Raw genomic sequence first — 24,885 nt, forward strand, 5'->3', positions numbered from 1 at the left:
AAACAATCTCTTTATCAGGTCATTGCTCTGATGAAAGCTTCGGCTTGCAAAACAGTTCTGACGATTTAGCAGCGGAGAATCAGGATGCTGCAAAAAGCTACTTGAAAGAATAAAAATGTGGGGATTACTTAATGTTTTCCCGCATTATCAAAGCCTTTGGCTGTGGGGAAATATAGGAACCTACATAATATATAGGAACTCATACATTAAAAAGCTCAGACGCTTTAAGGATGAACAGACTGATTATTTTGAGATGCAATTGGACTCTTAACAGGCTTTTAATTCCTTAAATGTTCCCTAATTGTGTGTGGGGTCTGCAAATAAGAGCTTTGGTTAAGCAACTTTTTATGAAGCCAGAAGCACTAGGCCACAAGGCGCTGTTGATTCATTCGAGGAGAGGGGAAAGAATGACAAAGGCTTTTGCTAAGAGACTGTGTTTCATTTGTGTGATGCAAGTGCTACCTTAGCAGCAATCATGGTGTTCTGCGCTTAATGCTATCAAGCAATAAACGTTTTCCCATTTGAAAAAGGAACTGTCAACTTGGGCCGGCTGGACATTTTCTGAGTATCAAACAATGTACATACTCATCTTTTATGCCATTGCTACCATAAAAAACCTTGTAGGTAGCGTGACAGTTAAATTGAAATCTTCTGGGATAATGAATTGTTTACCCACATCTTCTGTCAGTTTCTCCTTACAGCATCAATCTGAGCTATACTGCTAAGTACGTTTACAGCTTGTTGTCTTAGTATCACAGCTTGAAAACAAGTGCTTAAGAATAGCAGGTTGTTGCATTCAAATTTGCAGTGCTAGAAACATCCTACCAGCAATCAGAATGGAGAACACAATGGTAGGAACAATATCTTACACTATCCAACACATGGCCAATAATTCTCTTTTTTAAAATTAATGTGTAACTTAGAAGCAAGATAAAATGTACAATGCATTAAACATCAAGCACTTAGTGCAATTAATTATTTCATTGAAGTCAATGGAGCTAAAAGTGCTTGACTGGGTTCAATTGAGCCAAAAAGATTATTTTCTAAATTTTGTTTTTAAAATCTTCCACAGCATGTATTAGGTATGTGGAGCACCTTCCAAAACTATAATTCTTTCTTAGATTACTTAGAGCAGATGGTTTTTCATATTGAGATGTATATACTCATGCCGCAATAGAAACTAAGGACACAATCCTATGCATTGTGAAAAGGGAAAAGGCCTACTACAATTCCCAGCATTCCCCAGCCAGCATTTCCTGTTAATCCCTACATCCAAGCATTCTCTATTTAGGTACTAGGAAGCAGTGCACCCTCATGAAGGGCACAATCCTATGCATGTTTAGACAAAAAAAACTCCTGTAATTCCCAACATGCCCCAGCCAACATGGCTGGCTAAAGGATGCTGGGAGTCGTAGGACCTTTTTCTGTCTAAACATGCATAGGATTGCACCGTAAGTTTCATAGTATCCCTTGACACCCATCTTCCTGCCTATCCTGACAATGTCAACCTCAACCAAACCCCTTCCTTTTGTGTCTAGAGTCGCCCCATGTCTTTTTTTTCTTATAATATTCCAGAAAACTATACTTATATCAAATATTTATTTGCTGATTTTAAAACCACACATGATGCTTAAAACAGGCAGGTCATATCTTTAGAGGTGTCTCCAATGCAGCGTGTTAAGGCCAGCACTTCTGGCTCAGTCCTCTGAAGTCTTTTAAACACAGCGTTGAAAGCTTTCATTGCATCCTTTTTATTTCCATTACAGGACATTTCCCTGAGAAAGAAACTTTTCCTTAAATAAGACTTGTCAATCATTTAAGAACAGGTCTGTGGAGTCAACTGCTGTGTTCTGGAGGCAGAGATTTCTCTGGCCCATGGAAGGAGAGAGAGGCCATTGAGTAGATCCAAGTGGAGGTTTCCCAGCCTCACGCCACACCATCAATAGCTTCTCTGAGCAATATAGTCTCCTCTACCTCACCTTGTTGCGCTGTCACTTCAATATGTTCCATGCTGGATTGGTCACTTTTCCACAGAAGGGTTTTTTCATATTTAGTTTTAAATAACAGACCATGACCTGAAGGAGCAAAAAGGGAAATACACCTTCGTTAACTAGCAGCTGTAGGGGAAAAAATAGTATTTAGGGGATTGACGCATCAGGGTACTAAAACCCCCCACAATATACAAATGGTATGATGACATAATTTCCATCAGCAGTTAAAAATTGGATTTAATTCTTTAACAGAGTTCATAGACATGAACTTGAAAGAGTTGATGAAGAAGGCTATGTGCATCTCAATGGGAAAATCCACGAAATAGTTAGATATCTTATTGGAGACAGAGGGCTTTCCATGTACTGCTGTAGACACGGTCTGTCAGCTTTAATAGCTCTTCTGCTCCAATTTATTAATTCATTTATTCAGTCAGTCAGTCATTCTAAAGCATTTATGCTCTGCCTTTCCACTTGGAAGCTCAAGGCTGCTAACAAAAACCATAAATTTAACAATTAAAGCATCTTTACCATTTAAAACACACTAAAATTAAAATATAAAAACTACAACAGCAGCAAAAATATTTAAAATATTAAAAAATAGAGACAGATTAAAACAGAAGGTTAAATATTACATATTAAATGCCATCTTGAAAACAAAGGCATTCACCAGCTTCCAGAAGGTCATTCATGAGATGGGTCTCTCTTGGAAGGGAATTCTAGAGCCTAGGCGCAGCCGGTGAAAACTCTCGCTCCCTGGCCTAACTAAACGTGCCACTGGGCTTGTTGTGACATACAAGAGAGCCTGTGAAGATACATTTCAATAGGTGGTCAGGCTCATATGGGAGAAGGCAGTCCTTCAGATATCCTGGCCCTCTCAGGGCTTTCACTCCCTAAATTCAGTTGTGCCCCGCCCAGATGATCCAGGTTTACTGCAATAACAGTCTGATTGGGGCTGTGTGTGGGGCTCTCAGTTCAGCAAGGGATTCACTTCTGTAAGCTTTCTTCTGTGGTTATACTGCCCTTCTTGCTGGATTGGGACAAAAGAATCAGTGCTATTTTATTTGGTGATCGTTTTATCAGGCTGCTTGAATAATTTCTGTGGCTTTAGTATTAGTAGTCTTGAACTATGTCAGCAGGAAAAACATTAATTGCATGGTACTGGAAAAAGCCGGATTACAGACTATTCAGCAGTGGCTTCAGAGAATTTGGGAATTAACAAAAATAAATACATGCACTAGAATGACCAGATATAGGGAAGGAGAACTGTAATATCTGAAAAGGACTGAGAAAATTATTCTGTAATTAAATGCTAGATATAGGATTAAGAGCATGATAGATCTGTATTTAATTAATAATTCCTGGACTATTGAGGGAGCACAGAATTTTTCAGTAGTTTGCCAAAATTTGAATGTGGATTTAAATTGCTCAGTTGTATTGTCTATTCTTAACACTAAAAAAAAAATCAACAGCTGAAGAAAAAACCCTCTCTTTCATCTTTTTTGTTATTTCAGAGATGCCACTGGACCATTGGGAAGTGAGCTAGGTTTATCTAAAAGTCAAATCAGTCAGGATTTGAGATCTAGACTTTGTATTTTTTGATCTACTAACATTTGTAAGCATGTAAGTACTCAATAGGCCTAACTGACTGTCAAAGTTTGACTTACACATTCCTTCCTTAAAAGTAACCTGCTATTCTGGAAAACTGACCTGGCCTATACTTACCTGGACAGTCTGCTGTCTCTCTAAAAGCCCTTTTCTTACAGCATCCTCGGCACAGGTTAAACACACATTTGTTGCCCTGGGAACAGAGAGAAACTAATTAGCTTGGCTTTTTACATTGCAGTCCCAAGTTCCTAATAAATGTGTGAATATGAAGATAAAGTACTTCCTTGGAGTTGAATCGGATTATCAAACAAATGTCAAGCCCCAGAGATGGTTCAAAACTTTTTGTTAATAGACTGCCCTTTCATAGGAAAAAAAAAATCCCCCCCAAGATGCATGGGTCACGCTCTTAAAGGATGCAAGGCAGGTTTTGAGAGATCTAAATGGGGCGCGTGCATACTTGCTTGCTAAAATTCTGCTTGTTTTGTATTCATATCTGAAAAGCTGACTGGTATATGCTAATGCCCTTTTTGTGCTTTATTAGTTTATCAGTGGGAACTCTGTCTTGATTTTCTATAGTTTGATAAGTGCTATGAAGGTCCTAGAAGCCATATGGACTTGATCATATTGGCTCAAGAATTCCGTTCTTGAACTCTGGTTTTCTTAAGATGAGAGGATGAGCTTAAGCAAATACCCCTACAAGCAACTTTCTAATAATAATAAATTAGGCAATCAAGTAGCAAAGGCTTCATTTAATACACATTTCCAAGATTTTCTGCTTAATTTGAACTATATACTGTCCATTATGTAAAATCACTCCAGTAAGCATCTAATCCCAAGTATTATAAGGAGAACACCACAACAGGTAGGAATTCACATCATCTCTTTCCTGAGTGGTTTTTGGACATAATCAGTGCAGATCTTGATGTAACTGTATTCTTCTTTACTTCATTACAAGGAACCAGCCCACTGTCACTGGTGTCTAGCAGATGGCACCAAACCACCATAAACCACAGTGAACCAAATACCAGGCCTGAGATTCCCCATCCCTGGTTTAAGGGGTCTCAGATTTAGAGCCACTTTGTGTTATACCTGAGACCCCTTAAACCAGGGGTGGGGAACTTCAGGTCCAGTATTCTAATCCTGCCCCCCCCCCCGGGATTCCAATATGGGCCAATCTTGCCCCCCCTGGATTCTATACCCCTTCCTTTGGCCCCACCCCATTTCCTCCAACCTTTGTGCACCATTGCCAGCTTTTATGTAGCGTTTTCTCTTTCTAGAAGACTGAAATGCCTCTCCTAAGGCTTAGTGACTGGTTGTAAGAATTTTAAGCTACAATATGCTGGCATTTTTGTTTTTTGGCCTCACCCATGACTGGAATGTGGCCCCCGAGAACATCTATGAGGCTGAACTTGGCCCTCGGGAAGAAAGTGGTTCCCCATCCCTGCATTAAATACTTAAAGCACAGCACAACCACAAGAAAAGGGATAGTAACCATTTGGTATGAACAGAAGAAGTTTAAAGTAACCATCATAGGTCCTGATAGCAATATATGTCTCCCCTTTAGTTGTGCCTCAGAGTATTGTAGAAAAGCTGCGGTCTAAGGAGTTGCCTGCAGATGGCAGCACATCTGCAAAGCTTAATAAAGTTGTTTCCATTCCACAATTAGTGATACTCAATTGGCAGAAGATTCCTTCTTGGCAAGCATCTAGTGTTAACATTTAAGTGTAACAAAGCTGTCTCAGCAATGAACTCTTGATCAACAAACTGCTAAGAATGCTCTTTTAGGAAAGAGTGGACAAAACAATTCAAACCCACATTTGGGGTGGGTTAGGGTGTTTTTAGAAATACGATGTTTTTAATGTAGAATTTTATTGTTTTAAACTGTTTTATTGTAGACTCTGTACATCGCCCAGAGTGGCTGGGTGACCAGCCAGATGGGCGATTGATTAATTAATTAATTAATTAATTAATCAAAGCAAGCTATTTAAATCTTTAAGGTTTGGCTTGGGCTACAGTTTTAGCTGAAATGCTGTCATTGTAATTAGGACAGAAGCCCTTTGCTCAAGCAACAGATATAGCACTTGTCATGTCCCTCAGATGGTTGATGTAGTAATGAGAATTACAAGGAGAGAGACAGAAGATGACAGGCCCACCTTTGGGTTTCCACACTGATCACACTTTGCATATTTAGCTGAAAAAAAGAAATAAAATATTTAGTCTCTGAGAATTTCAAACAGGCACTATGTCCCCAGTTATTGACATACAATTTCTACATCTCAATTTAAAAACAACTAAGATCACAAGAGAAAACTCAATCATGCAAAAGAATTTCGTTGAAAATTAAAAACACCCACACCTTGCCATTAACTGTGACCCTCTGAACAGAGAGATTCAGTAGTTATGCAGAATTGTTCGGAAAGACAACAAGTAGTGGTGAAGAAAGAGGAGAGACAGGTGGGATTTAAAAGGTTTGTTACAAGTCAGCTTTCACTGTAGTGACTGCTACTGTAAAGGAACCTGGATTTTAGGAAAGCTGATTTTAATAAACTCAGAACAATGATAAGTAAGGTCCCATGGCAAGAAACTCTAACGAGAATAGGAGTCCAAGATGGGTGGGAGCTTTTAAAAAAGGAAATTCTAAAGGCACAATCACAAACAATTCCAACAAGAAAAAAAGGTGGAAGACAACAGAAGAAGCCAATGTGGCTTCACAAAAAGCTTAGAGATGACCTGAAAACAAAAAAGCACACATATAGGAAGTGGAAGGAAGGCCAAGCTACAAAGGAAGAGTACAGGCAGGTAGCACAGAATTGCAGGGATGGCGTCAGGAAGGTTAAAGCTGAGAACGAGCTGAGGTTTGCGAGGGATGCTAAAAGCAACAAAAAGGCTTTCTTCATATACATGCATAGTAAAAGATAGAGGAAAGAAATGGTGGTTCAGCTATTAAATACGGATGGCAAAATGATAACAGATGACAAAGAAAAGGCAGAGGTGCTCAATTCCTACTTTGGCTCAATCGTCTCCCAAAAGAGGGTCTATGACCCCGCTGGCAAAGGCGAAGTACAGGCTGAAAGGGCAGGATTGCAGCTTGAGATCGATAGGCATATGGTCAAGGGACACCTAATTACTTTGAATGAGTTCAAATCTCCGGGGCCAGATGAACTGCACCCTAGAGTAATAAAGGAACTGGCAGAAGAACTCTCAGAACCACTGTCTATTCTCTTTGAGAAATCATGGAGGACGGGTGAAGTGCCAGATGACTAGAGGAGGGCTAATGTTGTTCCTGTCTTCAAAAAGGGTAAAAAGGAGGAACCTGAGAACTACAGACCAGTCAGTCTGTGATCAATCCCTGGGAAAATTCTGGAGCAGATGATAAAGCAATCCATTTGTAAGACCTTGAAAACAATGTAGTGATTACTCAAAACCAACATGGATTTGTCAAGAACAAATCCTGCCAGACAAATCTGATCTCATTTTTTGATCAAGTCACCTCCCTTGTGGACTGTGAGAATGCTGTGGACATAATATACCTCGACTTCAGCAAAGCCTTTGACAAAGTGCCCCATGATATCCTGATGAGCAAACTAGCTCAAAGTGGGCTAGATGAAACAACGATCAGATGGATCCACAACTGGCTACAGAATCGGACTCAAAGAGTGCTTATCAATGGGACCTTCTCAAACTGCGGAGAGGTAACGAGCAGGGTATCACAGGGCTCAGTCCTGGGCCCAGTGCTCTTCAACATTTTTATTAATGACTTGGAGGAGGAGGTGCAGGGAATGCTGATCAGATTTGCAGATGACACAACATTGGGCAGGAAAGCTAATACTTTGGAAGACAGAAACAAAATTCAAAGTGATCTTGATAGACTGGAGCACGGGGCAGAAAACTACAGAATGAAATTTAATAGGGATAAATGCCAAGTTCTGCACCTAGGAAAAAGAAACCAAATGCACAGTTACAAGATGAGGGATATGTGGCTCAACCACACTACAAGCGAGAAGGATCTTGGAATTGTTGTCGATCACAAGCTGAATATGAGCCAACAGTGTGATGTGGCTGCAAAAAAGGCCAATGCTATTTTGGGCTGCATTAATAGAAGCATAGCTTCCAAATCCCGGGAAGTACTAGTTCCCCTCTATTCAGCACTGGTTAGGCCTCATCTGGAGTACTGTGTTCAGTTCTGGGCACTGCACTTTAAGAAGGATGCAGACAAGCTGGAAGAGGGTTCAGAGGAGGGCAACAAAGATGATCAGGGGACTGGAAACAAAGCCCTATGAAGAGAGACTGAAAGAACTGGGCATGTTTAGCCTTGAGAAGAAAAGACTGAGGGGAGATATGATAGCACTCTTCAAGTACTTGAAAGGTTGTCACAGAGAGGAAGGCCAGGATCTCTTCTCGATTGTCCCAGAATGCAGGACACGGAATAATGGGCTAAAGTTACAGGAAGCCAGATTCTGGCTGAACATCAGGAGAAACTTCCTGGCTGTTAGAGCAATACGACAATGGAACCAAAGACCTAGGGAGGTAGTGGGCTCTCCCACCCTGGAGGCATTCAAGATGAGGCTGGACAGCCATCTGTCACGGATGCTCTGACTTGGATTCCTGCACTGAGCAGGGGGTTGGACTCGATGGCCTTGTAGGCCCCTTCCAACCCTACTATTCTATGATTCTATGAACTGTGAACAATACTTTGGGTAAAAACGTTATTCTAGTACAGGACTCATAGTAACATATTTTATAACCAATATTAAAAATTTCAACTGGAGAAAAGCTTTTACAGACTTATGATTTCAGTCCATGAACTCTGCTATAGTTGAAGGATGCTATCATTGGATTCCTTATGAACAGAGAGTTTGCCCATGTGGTGCCAATATGCTTGAAGACCTACCTTGCTACCTACTTTTTCGCCCAATTTATGAGGACTCAAGATGTTACAGCCTTGTTTAGAGACCTAGATCTGCTATCCAGCAGACCTGTTGGGTATTTGATTAATTTTTTATTGGGGAACAGGCCCCCTCATGTTCATGAAAAGGTGGCTTACTTCGCTTTTACAGCAATCCTTTATTTCTTAGTATGCTAGTTTTAAGGCGAAATCTTACGGCTGCTAGATGGTGTGTAGACAGCCATTGGTTTCTGGGAACTGAGAGCAGAGCCCAGGTTCCGAGCTCAGTTCCCAGAAACCTCACTCCCCGCCCCCTCCCCTGCCACCTTGTAGGCAGTGTGGTTCGTCCCTGTCTCCGTGCTTGTAAGAATGGCATGGAGCGGGCAAAAAGAGGGCATTCCCGGGTGCAAGGAGACCACAGAAGCATCGTTATGACATTTCCTATGTGCCATCTGCCCCCCCCCCCGCTCCAACACACCCCAGCTAGCTGCAAATGCAGGGCAGCTGGAGCGCGGGGGAGGGGATCCCCTCCATGCTCCACCCACCCTGCCTTGGATAGTCGGCCACCCCCCAGGATTGTGACCTCCATTAATTATTTTAATGGATTAATGTATTTTTACTTCTTCTTTGATGTGTTTGGTGTTCTGTTCTGTAACGGCTTCTGTTCTTTGATGTTCTGTTTTATAATGGCTTCTGCTACAGAAAATAAACTATATTTGATTTGATAACATATTTTATGAGGAAATCTGCAGTTTATAGCTAGTACTTTTTTAGTCTGAAAGATACTTGAAGGCTATTCTGTTCTGATAAAATATTTTTCCAACTACATAAGGGAAATAGTGTTGTGAGCAGCCTTCCCATAGTGCTGTCTAGACAGTCAGAAATAGGACAAGTTTTAGCATATTACTTGGGCTGTTACCTGATTAAAGAAACCTTAGTCAATTTGCACAGTGCAATCCTATGCGTATTAACTGATTGTATTCAACAGGGCTTACTACCTAGTAAGCACATTTTGTATTGCATTATTAGCTACTGAAACATATAAAAGTTCGCATATCAGTAAAAACAATAGTTCTGGCAGAAAAAACACATATACTTTTTCTACACAATGCACATGCATTCAGGGGGCATTTCTTCCTGTTTGGGGCAGGGGGGAATTGCCCTTTTTAAGATGGCACTCACCATTTGGAGATTTTAAAAATCCTTGTACTAAAAAAAAGAATCTGCTGCCCAATTAATCAGGAGCACATTTTTAATCAATGAAAAGGAATGTTTATAGATTAATCTAACCCACTGACTAAATATTAGAGCCCTGCACCTTACGTTTTAAGGATGGATCAAAACTTTTATTAGGATTTCTTAGTTTCTTCTTTTGTTTGTTCTTTGAAAGAGAATCAGCATTCCCATCTTCCTCATCCTCCAGAGCTCGTTTCCCCCGTGTATTTCTTTCCATCGGACTAGTGCCATTTTCCTTGCATGTCTCCTTTGGCCTGTGAAGGTTGAATGTCAAAGTATTTAAAACACAAGGCAACAATTGCTTTCTTTGCCAACCCCGCAGTTATAGAACCCTGTATATGGCCTGTATATGACACAGGCACCTTAAAAATAAAGCAATGGTGCGTATTCTTCTAGCTACACTATTAAAGATGAACAGATGTTTGTGTCATTATAGAACAGCCAACCACTTGGAAGAAGACTAAGGATGCAATCCTATGCATATTTAGCCTGAAGTTGGAAGTTCTGAAGTTGTAGAACTTTTTGCTGTCTAAACATGCATAGGTTGCACCCTAACTGGATCAGCACTCAGGGACATCAGCCAGAAAAGATGATATAATTACTGGTCTTGGGAACATAAATCTCATCAAACATCCAAAGATCCCACACACTGGAACTCATCCTTCTACAGCTCAAGGCACCTGTCAAGGGAAAGTAGACCAAGAGCTTAACTAAATCAACCTCCCATGCCTTCAAACATACCTCCACTCACCTTGTTGCAAGACAGGCTGGAAGGCAATGCTTCTTTGGCCTCTATGTTCCCATAGGTGTACTCAGCTCTAATTCAAAGATCATAGCTAATCAATTTAATCCTCGGGTGGAAGGACCTAAGCTGCATGTATTGCACAACTTATACTTAACACTGTAATATAGAAACTCACCCTGGCCTCAGATATGGCTGACAAATCCAATGGAAGAAAGGCAATCCACCCTTTGGCTTCTGTTCTTCCTTCAAATGGGCTATTTCTTTCTGTGAACATAATTTTATAAATCATAAGAAATCAGCTTTCCTAGAGAAGACACACATTGCTTCAATCCACACGGAGAGCAAAAATGGAAATTAAAACCAACACTCCGACCTCTCTTTCCCAGGTTCATCACCCATGCACACAAACATACCCATTCTCTCAGGAGCACTCCCCTCCTCCCACAACTCTTTCATACACATATGCACCTCCATTCATTTGCATTCACACACACCCTCCCTTCTCCTCCTGTTCTCTGCAGCCCTGGGTGTTCCCCACTGCCCCCGCAGTCCTCTTCCACAATCCCTGCTGCTCTCGCCACCTCTCCCTATGATTTTCTGCATCCTCTAGCCCCAATGCCAATGCTCTCCTCCCCCAGCTTATCAGGCAGTAGCAGTAGCAGGGTCTCCTTTTCTTTCTGGCCAGCATTTTCAGTGGGCAGCCTGCAAGACTCCCAGCCAGCTGCCATCTTCATTTTCTAAGAGTAGGGCAAAGAGACATTCTGGGAAAAAAAAATATGCCAGGTGGCTGAAAGCCAGTGCTGCAATGGCCGGCCATCTCCATATAAAAATATTTAAAATAATTTAATTTAAATAAATTAAGTGGGGGCGTGGGGCATTGTAGGCACCATGTTGGGGAAGGCAGGATTAGATCAGCAACGTATCTTTTGGCCATGTGGGAGCTCTTAACAGGCTCTTCCTCAAGCAGAGTTGCCCTGATCATGTAAAACCTCAACTGGTACCTGGCAATGTAATTTTAGCTCCCTGCTGACAGCCACAAGTCCTTCCAGTGTCTTCACTTTAGCCAATTCATCACGCAGCTGTTGGTGAATTTGCAGCCTGAGGGAAACCAACACAGTGTTAGTTATTCCATTCACCTCTGCAAGGACTAAGTGGCAGAAGATATTCATAGCCAGATCTTGAATCCTATATTCTGCAAATGGAGTACAGATTTCCAGCTCTGCCATGGGGCATAAAAACTGCCAATAACAAGTACACAGTTTATAAGATGTCACTGTTGGGGCCATAAACAGCAAAACCACTCACGTATGATGCCAAAGCTTGAAGAGATGAGCCCGGACATAGGACAGTGGGCAAGGATACTGCTGAACTATTTCCAGGTATTCCTCAGCCATCTCCCAGACTGCAGGGTTTCTTCCCTCAAACAAAGCTGGATTATGAAGATTGCCCTCTAAGATGAAAAAGCCAGGACAAGGTTTTCAGCATTTTGTCCTTGATGGATACAGCATGTGAGATTCCAACCCAGAGTTAGTCTCATAATGCCAATATTCAGGGACTTGTAGGGAGGCATTTGCAGGGGAGAATGGCAGGCAGGCAGCATTTAACCTTCTCTCAAATGACCCCAAGCGGTTTTAGCTCTCTTCTTCAGCTGAGGTTAGAGATGTCTAGTTGGGGGGGAAATAGCTGGGGTATTTGCTGGGGGACAATATGTGGGTAAAGGAAGAGTTAAGCACTTCCTCACAAATTCTCCCAACAACCCAACATGCAGTTCTGCGTCAGTCATTCAGATTTATTAAAAGGAAAATTAATGCATTTTAAAATCTGTTTCCTGACATTCTTAGAAAGAATTCAGAACAACATTTTAGTCTCATAAAGCACTGTGAGGTTAGTTAAGCCAAGAGATATGAATCTGTCCAAGGTTCCTCGCTGAGCTTTATAACTAAGTAGGGATTTGTTCAAGCCTGTAGCCACTGCACCACTCTTCAAATTAAAGGCCTGAGCAGGACTTTGCTCATCTCCTTTGTTGCTCTCAGAAAACCACCAAACCTTGAATCAATCATTTTGAAGGAAAGGTAGCTCCCTCCAGTGCTCAGCTTCCAGAGTTATACAAATGTTAGCTCCCATTTCATGAACGTTTGCTCCTCCAGTAGATTTTACCTGTATGGTCAACGTCCTTAATAAATAGTATTCCTTACATAGGCCAAGGCATAAGCAAACCCCTTATCAACTATTTGTTGTTGTGAACTGGTTGACCAATGTTGTACAGAATTAAGGGCTTCCTCTTATCTATTATGTATATAGGTAACTATCCTATCTCTCTACAGAGGTCAGGCATAGAGAACTAAGAACTACTGGTCTCTGTTCTGAAACCTTTGAAATTTCTGTCAGCTAAGTACACTAAATGAAGTCTGAGCCATTTATTCTAATTTTCTCAAGGCTTAAAATGGCATTAAAAACCAACAGCAGCAGCAGCTCACAGTCATATTTAGAGCAGGCTACTCAAGATCACTTGAACCTGGGGTTTGTCATGGATTCACTGAACCATTCAGCAGTATCTAGAAGTTCTCTCTTCCTACCTGCACTCATGACACCTTGAACTCCTGTCTTCTGAATACATTGTTCCACATCAGTGAGGTACTGAATGTTTCCGTTGGCAAAAACAGGGATGTTTACAGCCTTTCTATGACAGCAAACAAAAAAGCAGAGACAATAAAAGCAAAAAAGAAAAGAAAAGTCCAGAGCATGTTCAAATTAAAATCTTCTATTGCTGCTATAAAAGGGGCAACTTCACCTTTTAGAACATCATACACAATGCCCTGATCCTCAACTACATACATTTAGCCTAAAACGTTGGTTATGGGGTGAAGAAAACTGTTCTTTTTACCATGCTACCTGCTGGTACCTTACCTCACAGCCTGTATGTGCTCCCAGGAGGCCACACCAGCAAGAGGCCCCTTCTGTTCTTTAGTGCGACCATGGACAGTCAGGAGCTAGAATAGAGTTGTATTTGTTTTTCAATGTACATGAGTCAAACACATCTAGAGAAAGAATTGCTTTTTTCACTTGCTTTGCATATGAAATGCAATAAGATTCTTTCCATCAAATATTTCACCTGTTAGGTAGGGTTTCTGATTCAAGACTAATCCTCCCATTCCAGCTGATATGTCAGGGACTTGAAATCTTGTGAATACTAAACTCTCTACATGAGAAATCATACATGGAGTCCATTTTGTAAGCACTCTCTTAGATTAATACTGATCAAGGATGAAAGTTGGATCTGGAACTACAGCTTTCTCTAAATATACAGCTAGAGCAACACTGCTGTACAGCTTGAGCAACTATCTGCTTGTCTGCAACTAACTCATTCAACAAGAAGCGAATATGACCAAACACAGATGAAAGCCCATTTTAGGGCTTACTCTGTGGCTATGAAAAAAGCTTCTTTCTCCACCACCACTGTATCTGCACAATGTTGGCCAAGGGAGCTGTTTCAGGTCACCAGAAGCCTGCCTGGTACAGGCCCAATGGGTTAGCAGTTGGAATTTTTGAAAGGCCCATGGTAATTTGCATATTTTGCAGATAATTTTTTTTTGTATTCACTCTGACTCAGATGCTACAGTTTTGACAGAATCAGAGATGGATGTAGCTATAGCACCATCTGGTCCTGTTGTTATGGATACTTTTCCACTTGTGTAGCTGAGGATGTTGACAAGCTGCTTGGAGGACTGAGGCCTACCATTTGTTCTTTAGACCCTTGCCCCTCCTGGCTAGTGAAGTCTGCCAAAACCGGGCTTACAATATGGATATCAGAAGCAGCCAATGCATCATTAAGGGATGGGGTGTTGCAGTGGCTCCATTCCTTCCTGTGGGTGACAGACCCAGAAGGTGGTGTGAGGGGACTTTTGTTCCACTCTTTTGCCACTGACATTTGGGGTGCCTCAAGGTTTTGTCTTGTCCCCCATGTTTCTCAAGATCTACATGAAACTGTTGGGAGAAGACACCTGGAGGTTTGGGCTGAGGTGTCATCAGTATTTGATCACACCTCAGTTTTTGACGAGACCTTGATGAGGTACCAATATCATATACCATATTTTTCAGATATGGTAAGTGGTATAATAAATAAATAGACTTTATCTGTGTGTTTTTTTAATCAATACGTGGATGACACACAACTCTATGTCTCTTTTCCACCATCTAACCTTAGGGAGCCAGTTCAAACCTTGGATGATTGCCTGGGGGCAGTACTGGAAGAGATGAGGGCTAACAAGCTGAAACTTAATATGGATAAAGTGGAAGTATTATGGGTTGGGAAATCCAGGTCACACTGCCCTTGGAGGGCCAGGTTTGTAATCTGGAAGTGCGCCGGGACTCAGTGCTGTCAGGGAGGCACAGATGGCATCAGTTGCTAGGAGTGTTTTTGTACCAACGTAGGCTAGTTTGGCAGCTACAACCCTATGTATTTATTTACTACATTTCTATACTGCCCAAAAGCCGAAGCTCTCTACAGGAAACTGACCTAGCCATAGTGACACATACTTTGGTTACATCCAGGTTAGATTACTCTAATGTGTTCTACGTGGTGCTACCCTTGAAGATGATTCAGAAACTGCCACTGGTACAGAATGTGACAGCTAGAACATCTATGGCAGCAAGGTGCTCAGATCATATTATTTCTATTCTGTATCATTTACACTGGCTTGTTGTTAATTCATTCAGTCGCTTCCGACTCTTCATGACTTCTTTACATTGGCTGCCTGTTATTTATTTATTTAATTTCTATCTCGCCTTTTTTCCAAAGAGCGGTGCTCAAGGTGGCTAACAATAAATTTATTATTTTATGTTGTGTGGGGGACAGCCTGCTGTTGCTCACTAATGAGGGGGAAAGCATCCCGTATGTGTGGAGAGGTATTTTTCTTTATTACTCCTATCCTGTGTCATTTACATTGGCTGCCTGTACATTTCCTGCCCCAACTGGAGGTCCTGGTTTTGGCCTTTAAAGCTCTAAATAGTTTTGGGCCATGTTATCTGAAGGACCACCTACACCTGTTTGAACCTGCCTGAACATTAAGATCAGTGCCAGAGGCCCACCAGCAAGTGCCTGGCAAGTAGCGGGGATAAGGCTTTCTCAGTGGTGGCCACACACCTTTGGAACTCTCTCTCCAAGGAGATATGTATGGCCTCAACACTGCTAGCTTTTAAAAAAAATCCTTGAAAACACATTTATTCCAGTCTGCATTTGGCATGTAAAAATCATTAGCTTCTACTGCTGCTCGTGTGTATGCATTTAATTGTAATTGTATGTTAAAGTTTTTGTAATATTGTAAGCCGCTTTGTGAGGGCAGTGCACCCTGAAAGGTGCATTAAAAACATTTTAAACAAGCAAACAAACAAACAAAACTGAGGTGAAGTCAAACCCCTGGAATGTTGTATTTTCTCAGCTGTTACTGGTTCTTTTCACAGAAGAAAGCATTTTGCCTCCAGCTTGTTTCAAGATGATAACCTGAGTCAGGAAACCTAATTTCTATTTCTAACTTTGGCAGGAAGTACCTTTACCACATCTTTTCCCATATGCAAAAGAAGCTACCAAAACTTCTTTGAGTGTACATTATCTGTTTCATGTAAGAATATCAGAGCCCTGTAACGAGTACAACAAAATATGGAACAGTTGATTCCTTACTTGACAACCAGCCTCCTCTAGCAACTGGGCATATTTCACAGTCTTGCCAATTTCTGGGAAAACACGGATTTTGCAGGTGATAGGAATAGAAAGCTTCTCATTAGCCAAAACAACTGGAAAACAAGACAAAAATAATAATGGTGAAACTGGCTAAAGTCTACAGATCATGTTTCTAAAACAGCTTCGTATAGCACAACTCCTTTTCCCCACTACATTATTTACTACAAAATGCAGTAGCAAAGCAAAAAATAGAGCAGAATCCAGCTTGTCCCTTTGTCAGCAGAAGGCTTCCGTCAGCCAATAGGGAGTGTTATGAGTTTCAGTGATTTCCACCTCCATTTTGTAGCCTCCCAGGGACCCTTCAGACCAGATTTGGAGGGATGCAAGCATGGGGTTACAGGGAAGAGGGGGGAATCACTGTCAATGAACAATTCTGAGGCCTTGATATGCATTAGATATCTTTGTGTGACAACTCCAAAGACACATAAAATTCCATGTATTTTTCATTTATTCTGCTCTTCTCCCATCCTTTGCTCAAGAGCTTCATGGACTTACTCATTCTCTGAAGAAGGTCCCACTCCTCCTGCAGGAACGCTCCATAATGACCTATAAACAAACAAAACCCCCACAGCAAATCATGACTTAATTAAGACTGGGATACCCCCATTGTTTGTTACACAAAACAGTTAGCCAGAGATGAATGTAGACCCACAGAGCAGGGAAAGGTAATCCTAACCTTGATTTCTAAAGTATATATAGAAAAGAATAAGCTATCATCTCACTGTTCATGCCAGAACTACAGAGAGCTAAAACCTGGCAGAGCCTGAAAGCTTCGTCATGAAAAGTCCTAATTAAATGTCCGTTCTCTTTACACTAACTGATGTTCCTAGAAGCCTGTTCCTTTTCTTTCCTACATATTAATTTGAATGAAGGCAAAATATGAAGCTCAGGATGCAATCCTATGTATGTTTAGACAGAAAAAAGTCTTAAAACTCCCAGTATTTCCCATCCAGCATGTCTAAACGTGTGTAGGACTTTTTTTCTGTCTAAACATGCATAGGATTGCACCCTTAAATATACAGCAGCTCAAGTCATGGAATGGTCTCTATTATTTTAATGTGGTAGAAGGTACAAACTTTCACAAGTATGTATATGCACACATAGGAAATAGAGTCTTAACTGATCACAATGTGGATTATCAAACATACATGTAATTGTCGGTACCAGATTATGCAACTTGAGTATGTAGTTGGATTTTTTTTATTGCACTTTTAAACTGAATAATAACCCAAGTTCTCTGGGTAGCATAAAAAAAAAAGTAAAGGTGTCCCCAACCAGTCGTGTCCGACTCTAGGGTGCGGTGCTCATCCCCATTTCTAAGCCGAAGAGCCAGCGCTGTCCGAAGACGCTTCCGTGGTCATGTGGCCAGCATGACTGAACACTGAGGTGCACGGAACGCTGTTACCTTTCCCGCTGAAGCGGTACCTATTTATCTACTTGCAATTTCTTGCTTTCGAATTGCTAGGATGGCAGGAGCTGGGACTGAAGACGGGAGCTCACTCCATCACGCAGCACTCGGGTCTCGAACTGCTGACCTGCTGACCTTCCAGTCTGCAGTTCAGCGTCTTAACCAAGATAACATACAAGAGAGCATTTAAATGGAAAGTTTTACGAAGAGCTTTAACAGAATGATTAAAACAGGTTTACTAATGTTTTTCTTCTTGAAATTATATTTAAGGACTGATTCTGAGGCTGCTGCACAAACCAAGGCTGCAATCCTAAACACACTGAGCAGTACTTATGGCTAAACTCAGTAGAACTTACTTCTGAGTAAACATATTTAAGATTGGACTACAAAGATCTACTGATTTATTTCAAATGCAACTGTCCAACAGTCTTACGTCTTAGTTGTCTTACCACAACTAATCTTAAATGTCTTAACACAATTCCATGCATTTTTATGCAGAAATTCCACTGCGGCTTACTCCCACATAAGCATGTATAGCATTGCAGCCTAAATTATTTTAGATTATGATTTGTACATACCTCTCTTTGCAATCATTTGAGGACACCCCAAATTCAGGTCAATAGCATCGCAGTAATCCTGAGCCAACAGGGCAGCCTGGACAAACACTTCTGGGTCATTGGCACAGAACTGTGGAAGATAAACATAAGCCAAAGAATAAACCAGACATCATTTTAACCCCAAGGTATTAGAAGTATTTTATGAGTTCATAAAACAATAGCTTACCATGTGATAAATTATGGTAAACCTCATAAATTATGATTGTCACTCACTCCAAGACATTATAAACACATTTTTATCCTCCCAAGCCAACTGTTTGCCTATTTGGCAAGTTTCCCTGTGACTTCCACATTAATTCCACAGCACACACTTTCCTGTCCTGTTATTATTAACTTCAGCCCTCCCCATAAAGATCCAGATGGACCAAATACATGTCCAGATATCAGGGTTTTGTGTGTCTTGGAAATTATGAGGTTCTCTGAGGTAGCACGCAAATCAGCATTGTCACATTTCATGTTTTTCATAAACACTTCCCACCACATAATTGCAGGCTCAGGGTTTCCTCCTAAAAGAATGCTGGATTTGCACCCCCTGTGTACCCTTCCAGACCCCACACTAAATCTGATGCACCATGACATTAAAAAATTGGAGGAAGGGGAAGATCCCTGAGATGCAACTGCAAAGTAGCCAGGTTTAGTTTATGCTAAAACAATATAGCAGAAGAAATTAGCAAGATATTTATGGCAAATAAATATCTGGACAGCTATTTACACGGACAATGGCCACTAAAAGGAACAGCCTGAGATGTTTTCCTTGATCAGTCATGGAATGGTTTGTATTGTTTTCATAAGGCAGAAGCTTTCATACGTTTTTAATGAGGTACAAACTTTCACAAGCATGTACACGCACACATAGGAAACAATCTTCTCACAGTGTGAATTATCAAACATACTTGTGTAATTGTCAGTATCAGATTTTGCAGCTCAAGTATGTAGTTGGATTTTTAATGGCACTTTTAAACTGACCAATAACCCAAGTTCTCTGGGTGGCATACAACACATTAAAAAATAACATACAAGCAATGCAACAATTAATAAAAATAACACATAATGCAATCATGATAAACCAGCAGCAAAAAATTAAAACACATAAAACCAAGGCAAAAAATTAGCAGCAAAATAAAAGTGCTAAGATCTAAAAGCACTAAAAACAGTTCTTAAAATGCTTGGGAGAATATAAAGGTCTTCACCTGGTGCCAAAAAGACCATAACGTAGATGCTAGGTGAGCCTCTCTGGGGAAGGCGTTCCATAGATGGGGCACCACCACCGACTGTGCTGCTGGGTTACACAGTCCATATGTACCCCTCTATTCTAATTCTGTGATGGAATTATTGTGATTTCCCCATTCACATTAGGTTAAAATGTATACCCCTAAAAAATTTTTCACACCCTATGATACAGAGCTTTCTGTAACACAAAAAAAGCATTGTACTTTGGGGGTATATTTTGTGATCGCTATTCCTCCTGCAGCCCCTTCTCACTCCTGCTTAATTTACAGGCTTCAGTGTGGTCACATATTTTAAAAGTGCATTGTTTTGTAATGTATGGACAACAGTCCAAGCCAGGCTGCACCATTAAGATGTTCCTTCTCATTTTGCAATGATATGCTTATAAAAGCTGGTGATGCAAACAACCCCGTGAGTCTGGGAGGACACTGGTAAGGATACACAGAGCAGTTTGTGTCAATGAATGCACATCTCATGAGAAATAAAAAGATAGAGGTTGTTTCATAACGATGGCTTGACTTTATTACCAATCCCACTTGTACTTTTGTTATCCTAAGGGACATTATAAGGGGCACACGTAACAGAATGAAGACAAACTGGACAGTATCCCACTGCAGCGCTGTTGTTCCAGTTTGGTAAAATGTTGATATGAGGACTTCTGTGAACCATACAAATACACCCTAAGAACATCCCTACCATTCCTGTCTCTCACAGTGCTCCAGCTGCAGGAGCCTGATCAATGAAGGGAAGTATCTGGCTACTAGACATGACCTACGTGTGAAGTTATACTATGTAGCACTGATTTAGTCCACAGAACTGGTGACATATATTAATAGCAGCATGTATGATCATGAAGCAACATGTTCTCTAGATAGGTGCAATTACAGTGATTATATAATAAGTATTGAAACGTTGTAGCTATTTTAAAGCCACCTCTCCTAAAACATTTATTGTACTGTACCACCATGCAGGAAGAAGTGCTTCACACTCCAAAGAGTCTAAAAATCTAGAGAGAAATCATGTGGTCGCTATTACCTGCACAATCAAAGGTCTATCTTCAGGGCATACATCACAATACAAGTTTTCCTTACGGTAATTGGCATCTCTGACAAAGACCTGAGCGTGCAGCATAGGGGTGTAGCATAGCTGGGCTCCATGGCGGCGGCTTAATAGTCTCCAAGCCAGTTCACTCTGATCCACCATGGGAGCAACCACGAAACGGGCACCTCTCAATGTGTTTCTCCAAAACTCAAAGCCCTTAAGTTTGGGCATCTTCCTCCAACTGGAAGGAAATGGAAACAGTAGATGCTGATAGTCTCCTATTAATTTTAGTAAATAATTGTATACAACACACTAATTATGAGAACAGTATGGTACAAGCAGCAATTCTTGCCACTGACATTTCTATGGCTTTTAGTTTAGCCCCATACATCTCTCCACAGTAAGCATGCCCAATGGAATGTACAGAATATTTGGGGTGCCCTTCCTTTAAAAAAACCAACAATATGAGAAAAGGAAATATTTGTAGAGGCCTGGTGTGTGTGTGTGTGTGTGTGTGTGTATGTACATATAAAGCTATGTAATATACAATTCAGATAAATATACTTATAAGTCCCTACTATGTTCTTTTATGGAATTCTTACAGAAAGCAAATGGGAATTTCTACAGTATTATTTGGTATCTCATAGTTTGGAATATTCCACATTTCATAGATGTCTTTTTACATTTTATGGTTATAATTTTATGATTCAGTGATTATCATTCTGTGAGCTGCCTTGAGAATTGTCACAACCTTTCTTCACAATGGCAGAGCATACCTAATTTTGTTATTTTGTCTGTTAAAGCAGGAGTGGGCAACCTTTTTGGCCCCGAGAGCTACATGTGGTGCTGGGTAGGTACACATGCACACAGGGGATGGGGAGGGTAAAGCCCCACCTCAGAGCAATCCTAATTGGGGTGATCTCAGCTACATTGGGATTGCTGGGGGTGGGGAGGCTAAACAGCAATCCCAGTGACATCTTTAACAGTTAAAATTTTGTGTTCATTATTGTGTTCATTTTGCCAGTCCAAATGGTACCTAACTCGTTTGTTAGCACTGCATTACTGTAGTATTGCAGTAATGCACTGTACTGTACATTATTGTACTGTAGTAATGCCATGTTCAGAATCAGGGACATATTAAAACAGTGCTACACAAATACACTTTCATATCCTCATCCTTGGATGGTTCACATGGGCAATGCACTGCAAGAAACCAGGGCTGCCAAATCAAACTTTCATATTAAGTAACATCTATGTCACTCCCTACCCTATGAAGATCTATCAGCAACGTTGGGGGTGGAGAAACAACCCTCATTTCTAATAATTAGACACCAGCCCAGTACAGAGTAACCGGGGGTGGGGGGTGTCCTAGGTACTAGCATTATGTTTTTCAGCAACTGGGATTTACTAGTCCTGTTTAGGGAAATGGATGTAGAAGATAGAAGACAACACATCATTTCAATGGGGCTGACCCGTCTTGGTTATAGCAGACTATTTGATTTGTTTACTTTGTTGGTTATTTTATTAAATAGTCTGTATGCTACTGAATGTGGCTCCCAGCCAGGAGAGTATACGTTTTTATTACTGACAGCTAAATAAAGAGGACAGAGCGACTGTTTTCTGGAGCTGGCATTTGCTCTTCCTTCATAGTAAAGCAATAGGAACCTGTCCACGCTTCCTTCTGGGCCGGCATTTTCTGGAAGGAACTGCGTTAAAACGAGGCAGTCCTTTCAGACCTGCGGAAGCCTGCGTGCGCCCTGTCCCTGAGCATGCCAAGCCCAGCACCCGTCAAGCTCGCTCAGGCTGCTCAAGCGGGGCTACTTTTACGCTCGAGGCAGCCCTCCCAAAGCTAGGCCAGGAGCCGGGCCCGCCCTCCAGAGCGACCGCCCCGGTTCCTTTGCCCGCCTCCCTTCGTTTTCTCTTCCGAACGGTACCTGACTCCTACGCGGCGACTATGGCCGCCCGCTGAGGCGGAGCCCCAGGGAGGGCGCTTAGACAGCCGGACGGCGCCTCCGCCATCCCACTCCGACCGGCATGGCAGTAATGTAACGTCGAACTCGGCCCCTGCGGAAACGACGGCGCAGACTAAGGGGCCGCACGGAGACCTGGCTCCTCCCGGTTTCCCCCAAGCGGCCAGGTTTAGCATCACCGCTCCCCTCCCTTCTGCCGCCGCGGGAAAGGCTTGGGAAGGAACGGGAAAGTTCAGAAGGATAAGGCGCCTCCCTCAGAGCTGTGTGATTGCCCGTGAGGAGGCAAAGTTGGTCTTGCCGCTCAGGGCTGGGTGTTATTTAGCCCGTCACTAGTAAGGCTGCTTCGCTGATATGCGCGTGTGAGGTATCTTGGTGAACTTTCCCAGAGGGCAGGGACTTTTGTTGTTGTTCAGTCGTGTCCGACTCTCCGTGACCCCATGGGCCACAGCACGCCAGGCCTTCCTGTCCTGCGCTCTCTCCCGGAGCGTGCTCAAGTCCATATTCATTGCATCGGTGATGCTATCTAGCCATCTCATCCTCTGCCGTCCCCCTCTCCTTTTGCCTTCAATCTTTCCCAGCATCAGGGTCTTTTCCAGGGAGTTTTCTCTTCGCATTAGGTGGCCAAAATATTGGAGCTTCAGCTTCATTATCTGTCCTTCCAATGAGCACTCAGGGTTGATTTCCTTTAGGATGGACTGATTTGACCTCCTTGCAGTCCAGGGGACTCGTAAGAGTCTTCTCCAGCACCACAGTTCGAAAGCATCAATTCTTCGGCGCTCAGCCTTCCTTATAGTCCAGCTCTCACAGCTATATGTTACTACTGGGAAAACCATAGCTTTGATTAGACGGACCTCTGTCGGCAAGGTGATGTCTCTGCTTCTTACTATGCTGTCTAGGTTTGCCATAGCTTTCCTCCCAAGGAGCAAGCGTCTTTTAATTTCATGGCTACAGTCACCGTCTGCGGTGATCTTGGAGCCCAAGAAAGTAAAATCTGTCACTGCTTCCATTTCTTCCCCTTCTATATGCCAGGAAGTGATAGGGCCAGATGCCATGATCTTAGTTTTTTTAATGTTGAATTTCAAACCAGCTTTTGCACTCTCCTCTTTCACCCTCAACAAGAGGCTCTTTAGATCCTCTTCGCTTTCTGCCATTACGGTGGTATCGTCTGCATATCGGAGGTTGTTGATAATTCTCCCAGCAATCTTAATTCTGACCTGTGATTCATCCAACCCGGCATTTCTCATGATGTACTCTGCATATAAGTTAAATAAGCAGGGTGACAATATGCAGCCTTGTCGTACTCCTTTCCCAATTTTGAACCACTTGTTTGTTCCATGTCTGGTTCTTACTGTTGCTTCTTGACCCTCGTACAGGTTTCTCAGGAGACAGGTAAGGTGGTCTAGTACTCCCATCACTTTATGAATTTGCCACAGTTTGTTGTGATCCACAATTTGTTGTGATCCACAATCAAAGGCTTTAGCGTAGTCAATGAAGCAGAAATAGACTTTTTCTGGAATTCTCTTGCTTTCTCCATGATGCAGCGAATGTTGGCGATTTGATCTCTAGTTCCTCTGCCTCTTCGAAACCCAGCTTGTACTTCCGGTAGTTCTCGGTTCGCATACTGCTGAAGCCTAGCTTGTAGGATTTTGAGCATCACCTTGCTGGCATGTGAAATGAGCGCAATTGTGCAGTAGTTTGAACACTCTTTGGCGTTGCCCTTCTTTGGAATTGGAATGTAAACTGACCTTTTCCAGTCTTGCGGCCATTGTTGAGTGTTCCAAATTTGTTGGCATATTGAATGCAGCACTTTAACAGCATCATCTTTTAGGATTTTAAATAGCTCAGCTGGAATACTGTCATCTCCGCTAGCTTTGTTGTTACTAATGCTTCCTAAGGCCCACTTGACTTCACTCTCTAGGATGTCTGGCTCAAGTTCAGTGACCGCACTATCATGGCTATCAGGGACATTCAGATCTTTCCTGTATAGTTCTTCTGTGTATTCTTTCCACCTCTTCTTAATCTCATCTGCTTCTGTTAGGTCCCTGCCTTCTTTGTCCTTTATCATGCCCGTCTTTGCACAAAACGTTCCCTTGAGATCTCCAATTTTCTTGAAGAGTTCTCTAGTCTTTCCCATTCTGTTGTTTTCCTCGATTTCTTTCCATTGTTCATTTAAGAAGGCCTTCTTGTCTCTCCTTGCTATTCTCTGGAACTCTGCATTCAGTTGGATATATCTTCCCCTTTCTCCCTTGCTTTTCGCTTCCCTTCTTTCCTCAGCTACTTGTAAAGCCTCATCAGACAGCCACTTGGCTTTCTTGCATTTCTTTTTCTTTGGGATGGATTGAGTTGCTGCCTCCTGAACAATGTTACGGACCTCCATCCATAGTTCCTCAGGCACTCTGTCTATGAGGTCTAATCCCTGAAAT

The 24,885-nt window shown here is 41.9% G+C and overlaps 1 protein-coding gene across 2 annotated transcripts; it reads right to left on the bottom strand.

Annotated features, from left to right (window-relative positions):
• Positions 1-1,580: 1,580 nt before the first annotated feature.
• DUS1L (dihydrouridine synthase 1 like) lies at positions 1,581-22,551 on the bottom strand. Of its 2 annotated transcripts, none has more exons than XM_084837867.1 (14): positions 22,427-22,551; positions 20,543-20,733; positions 18,186-18,294; positions 16,695-16,745; positions 16,140-16,252; positions 13,370-13,452; positions 13,039-13,142; positions 11,768-11,912; positions 11,464-11,560; positions 10,638-10,726; positions 9,805-9,971; positions 5,750-5,787; positions 3,714-3,789; positions 1,581-2,075 (listed from the first exon to the last, which is right to left on the bottom strand). In XM_084837867.1, the coding sequence occupies exons 2-14, from the start codon at positions 20,606-20,608 to the stop codon at positions 1,927-1,929; spliced, it is 1,287 nt and encodes a 428-aa protein (XP_084693993.1). In that variant the 5' UTR covers positions 20,609-20,733; positions 22,427-22,551; the 3' UTR covers positions 1,581-1,926. The 2 variants fall into 2 exon arrangements, with proteins under 2 accessions (XP_084693993.1, XP_084693992.1); XM_084837866.1 differs by having other exon boundaries at positions 20,487-20,733.
• Positions 22,552-24,885: the final 2,334 nt, after the last annotated feature.

This window comes from Heloderma suspectum, chromosome 2, assembly GCF_057233095.1.
Source record: "Heloderma suspectum isolate Gila_16-S chromosome 2, 16-S_ref, whole genome shotgun sequence".
NCBI classification, from domain to species: Eukaryota; Metazoa; Chordata; class Lepidosauria; order Squamata; family Helodermatidae; genus Heloderma; species Heloderma suspectum.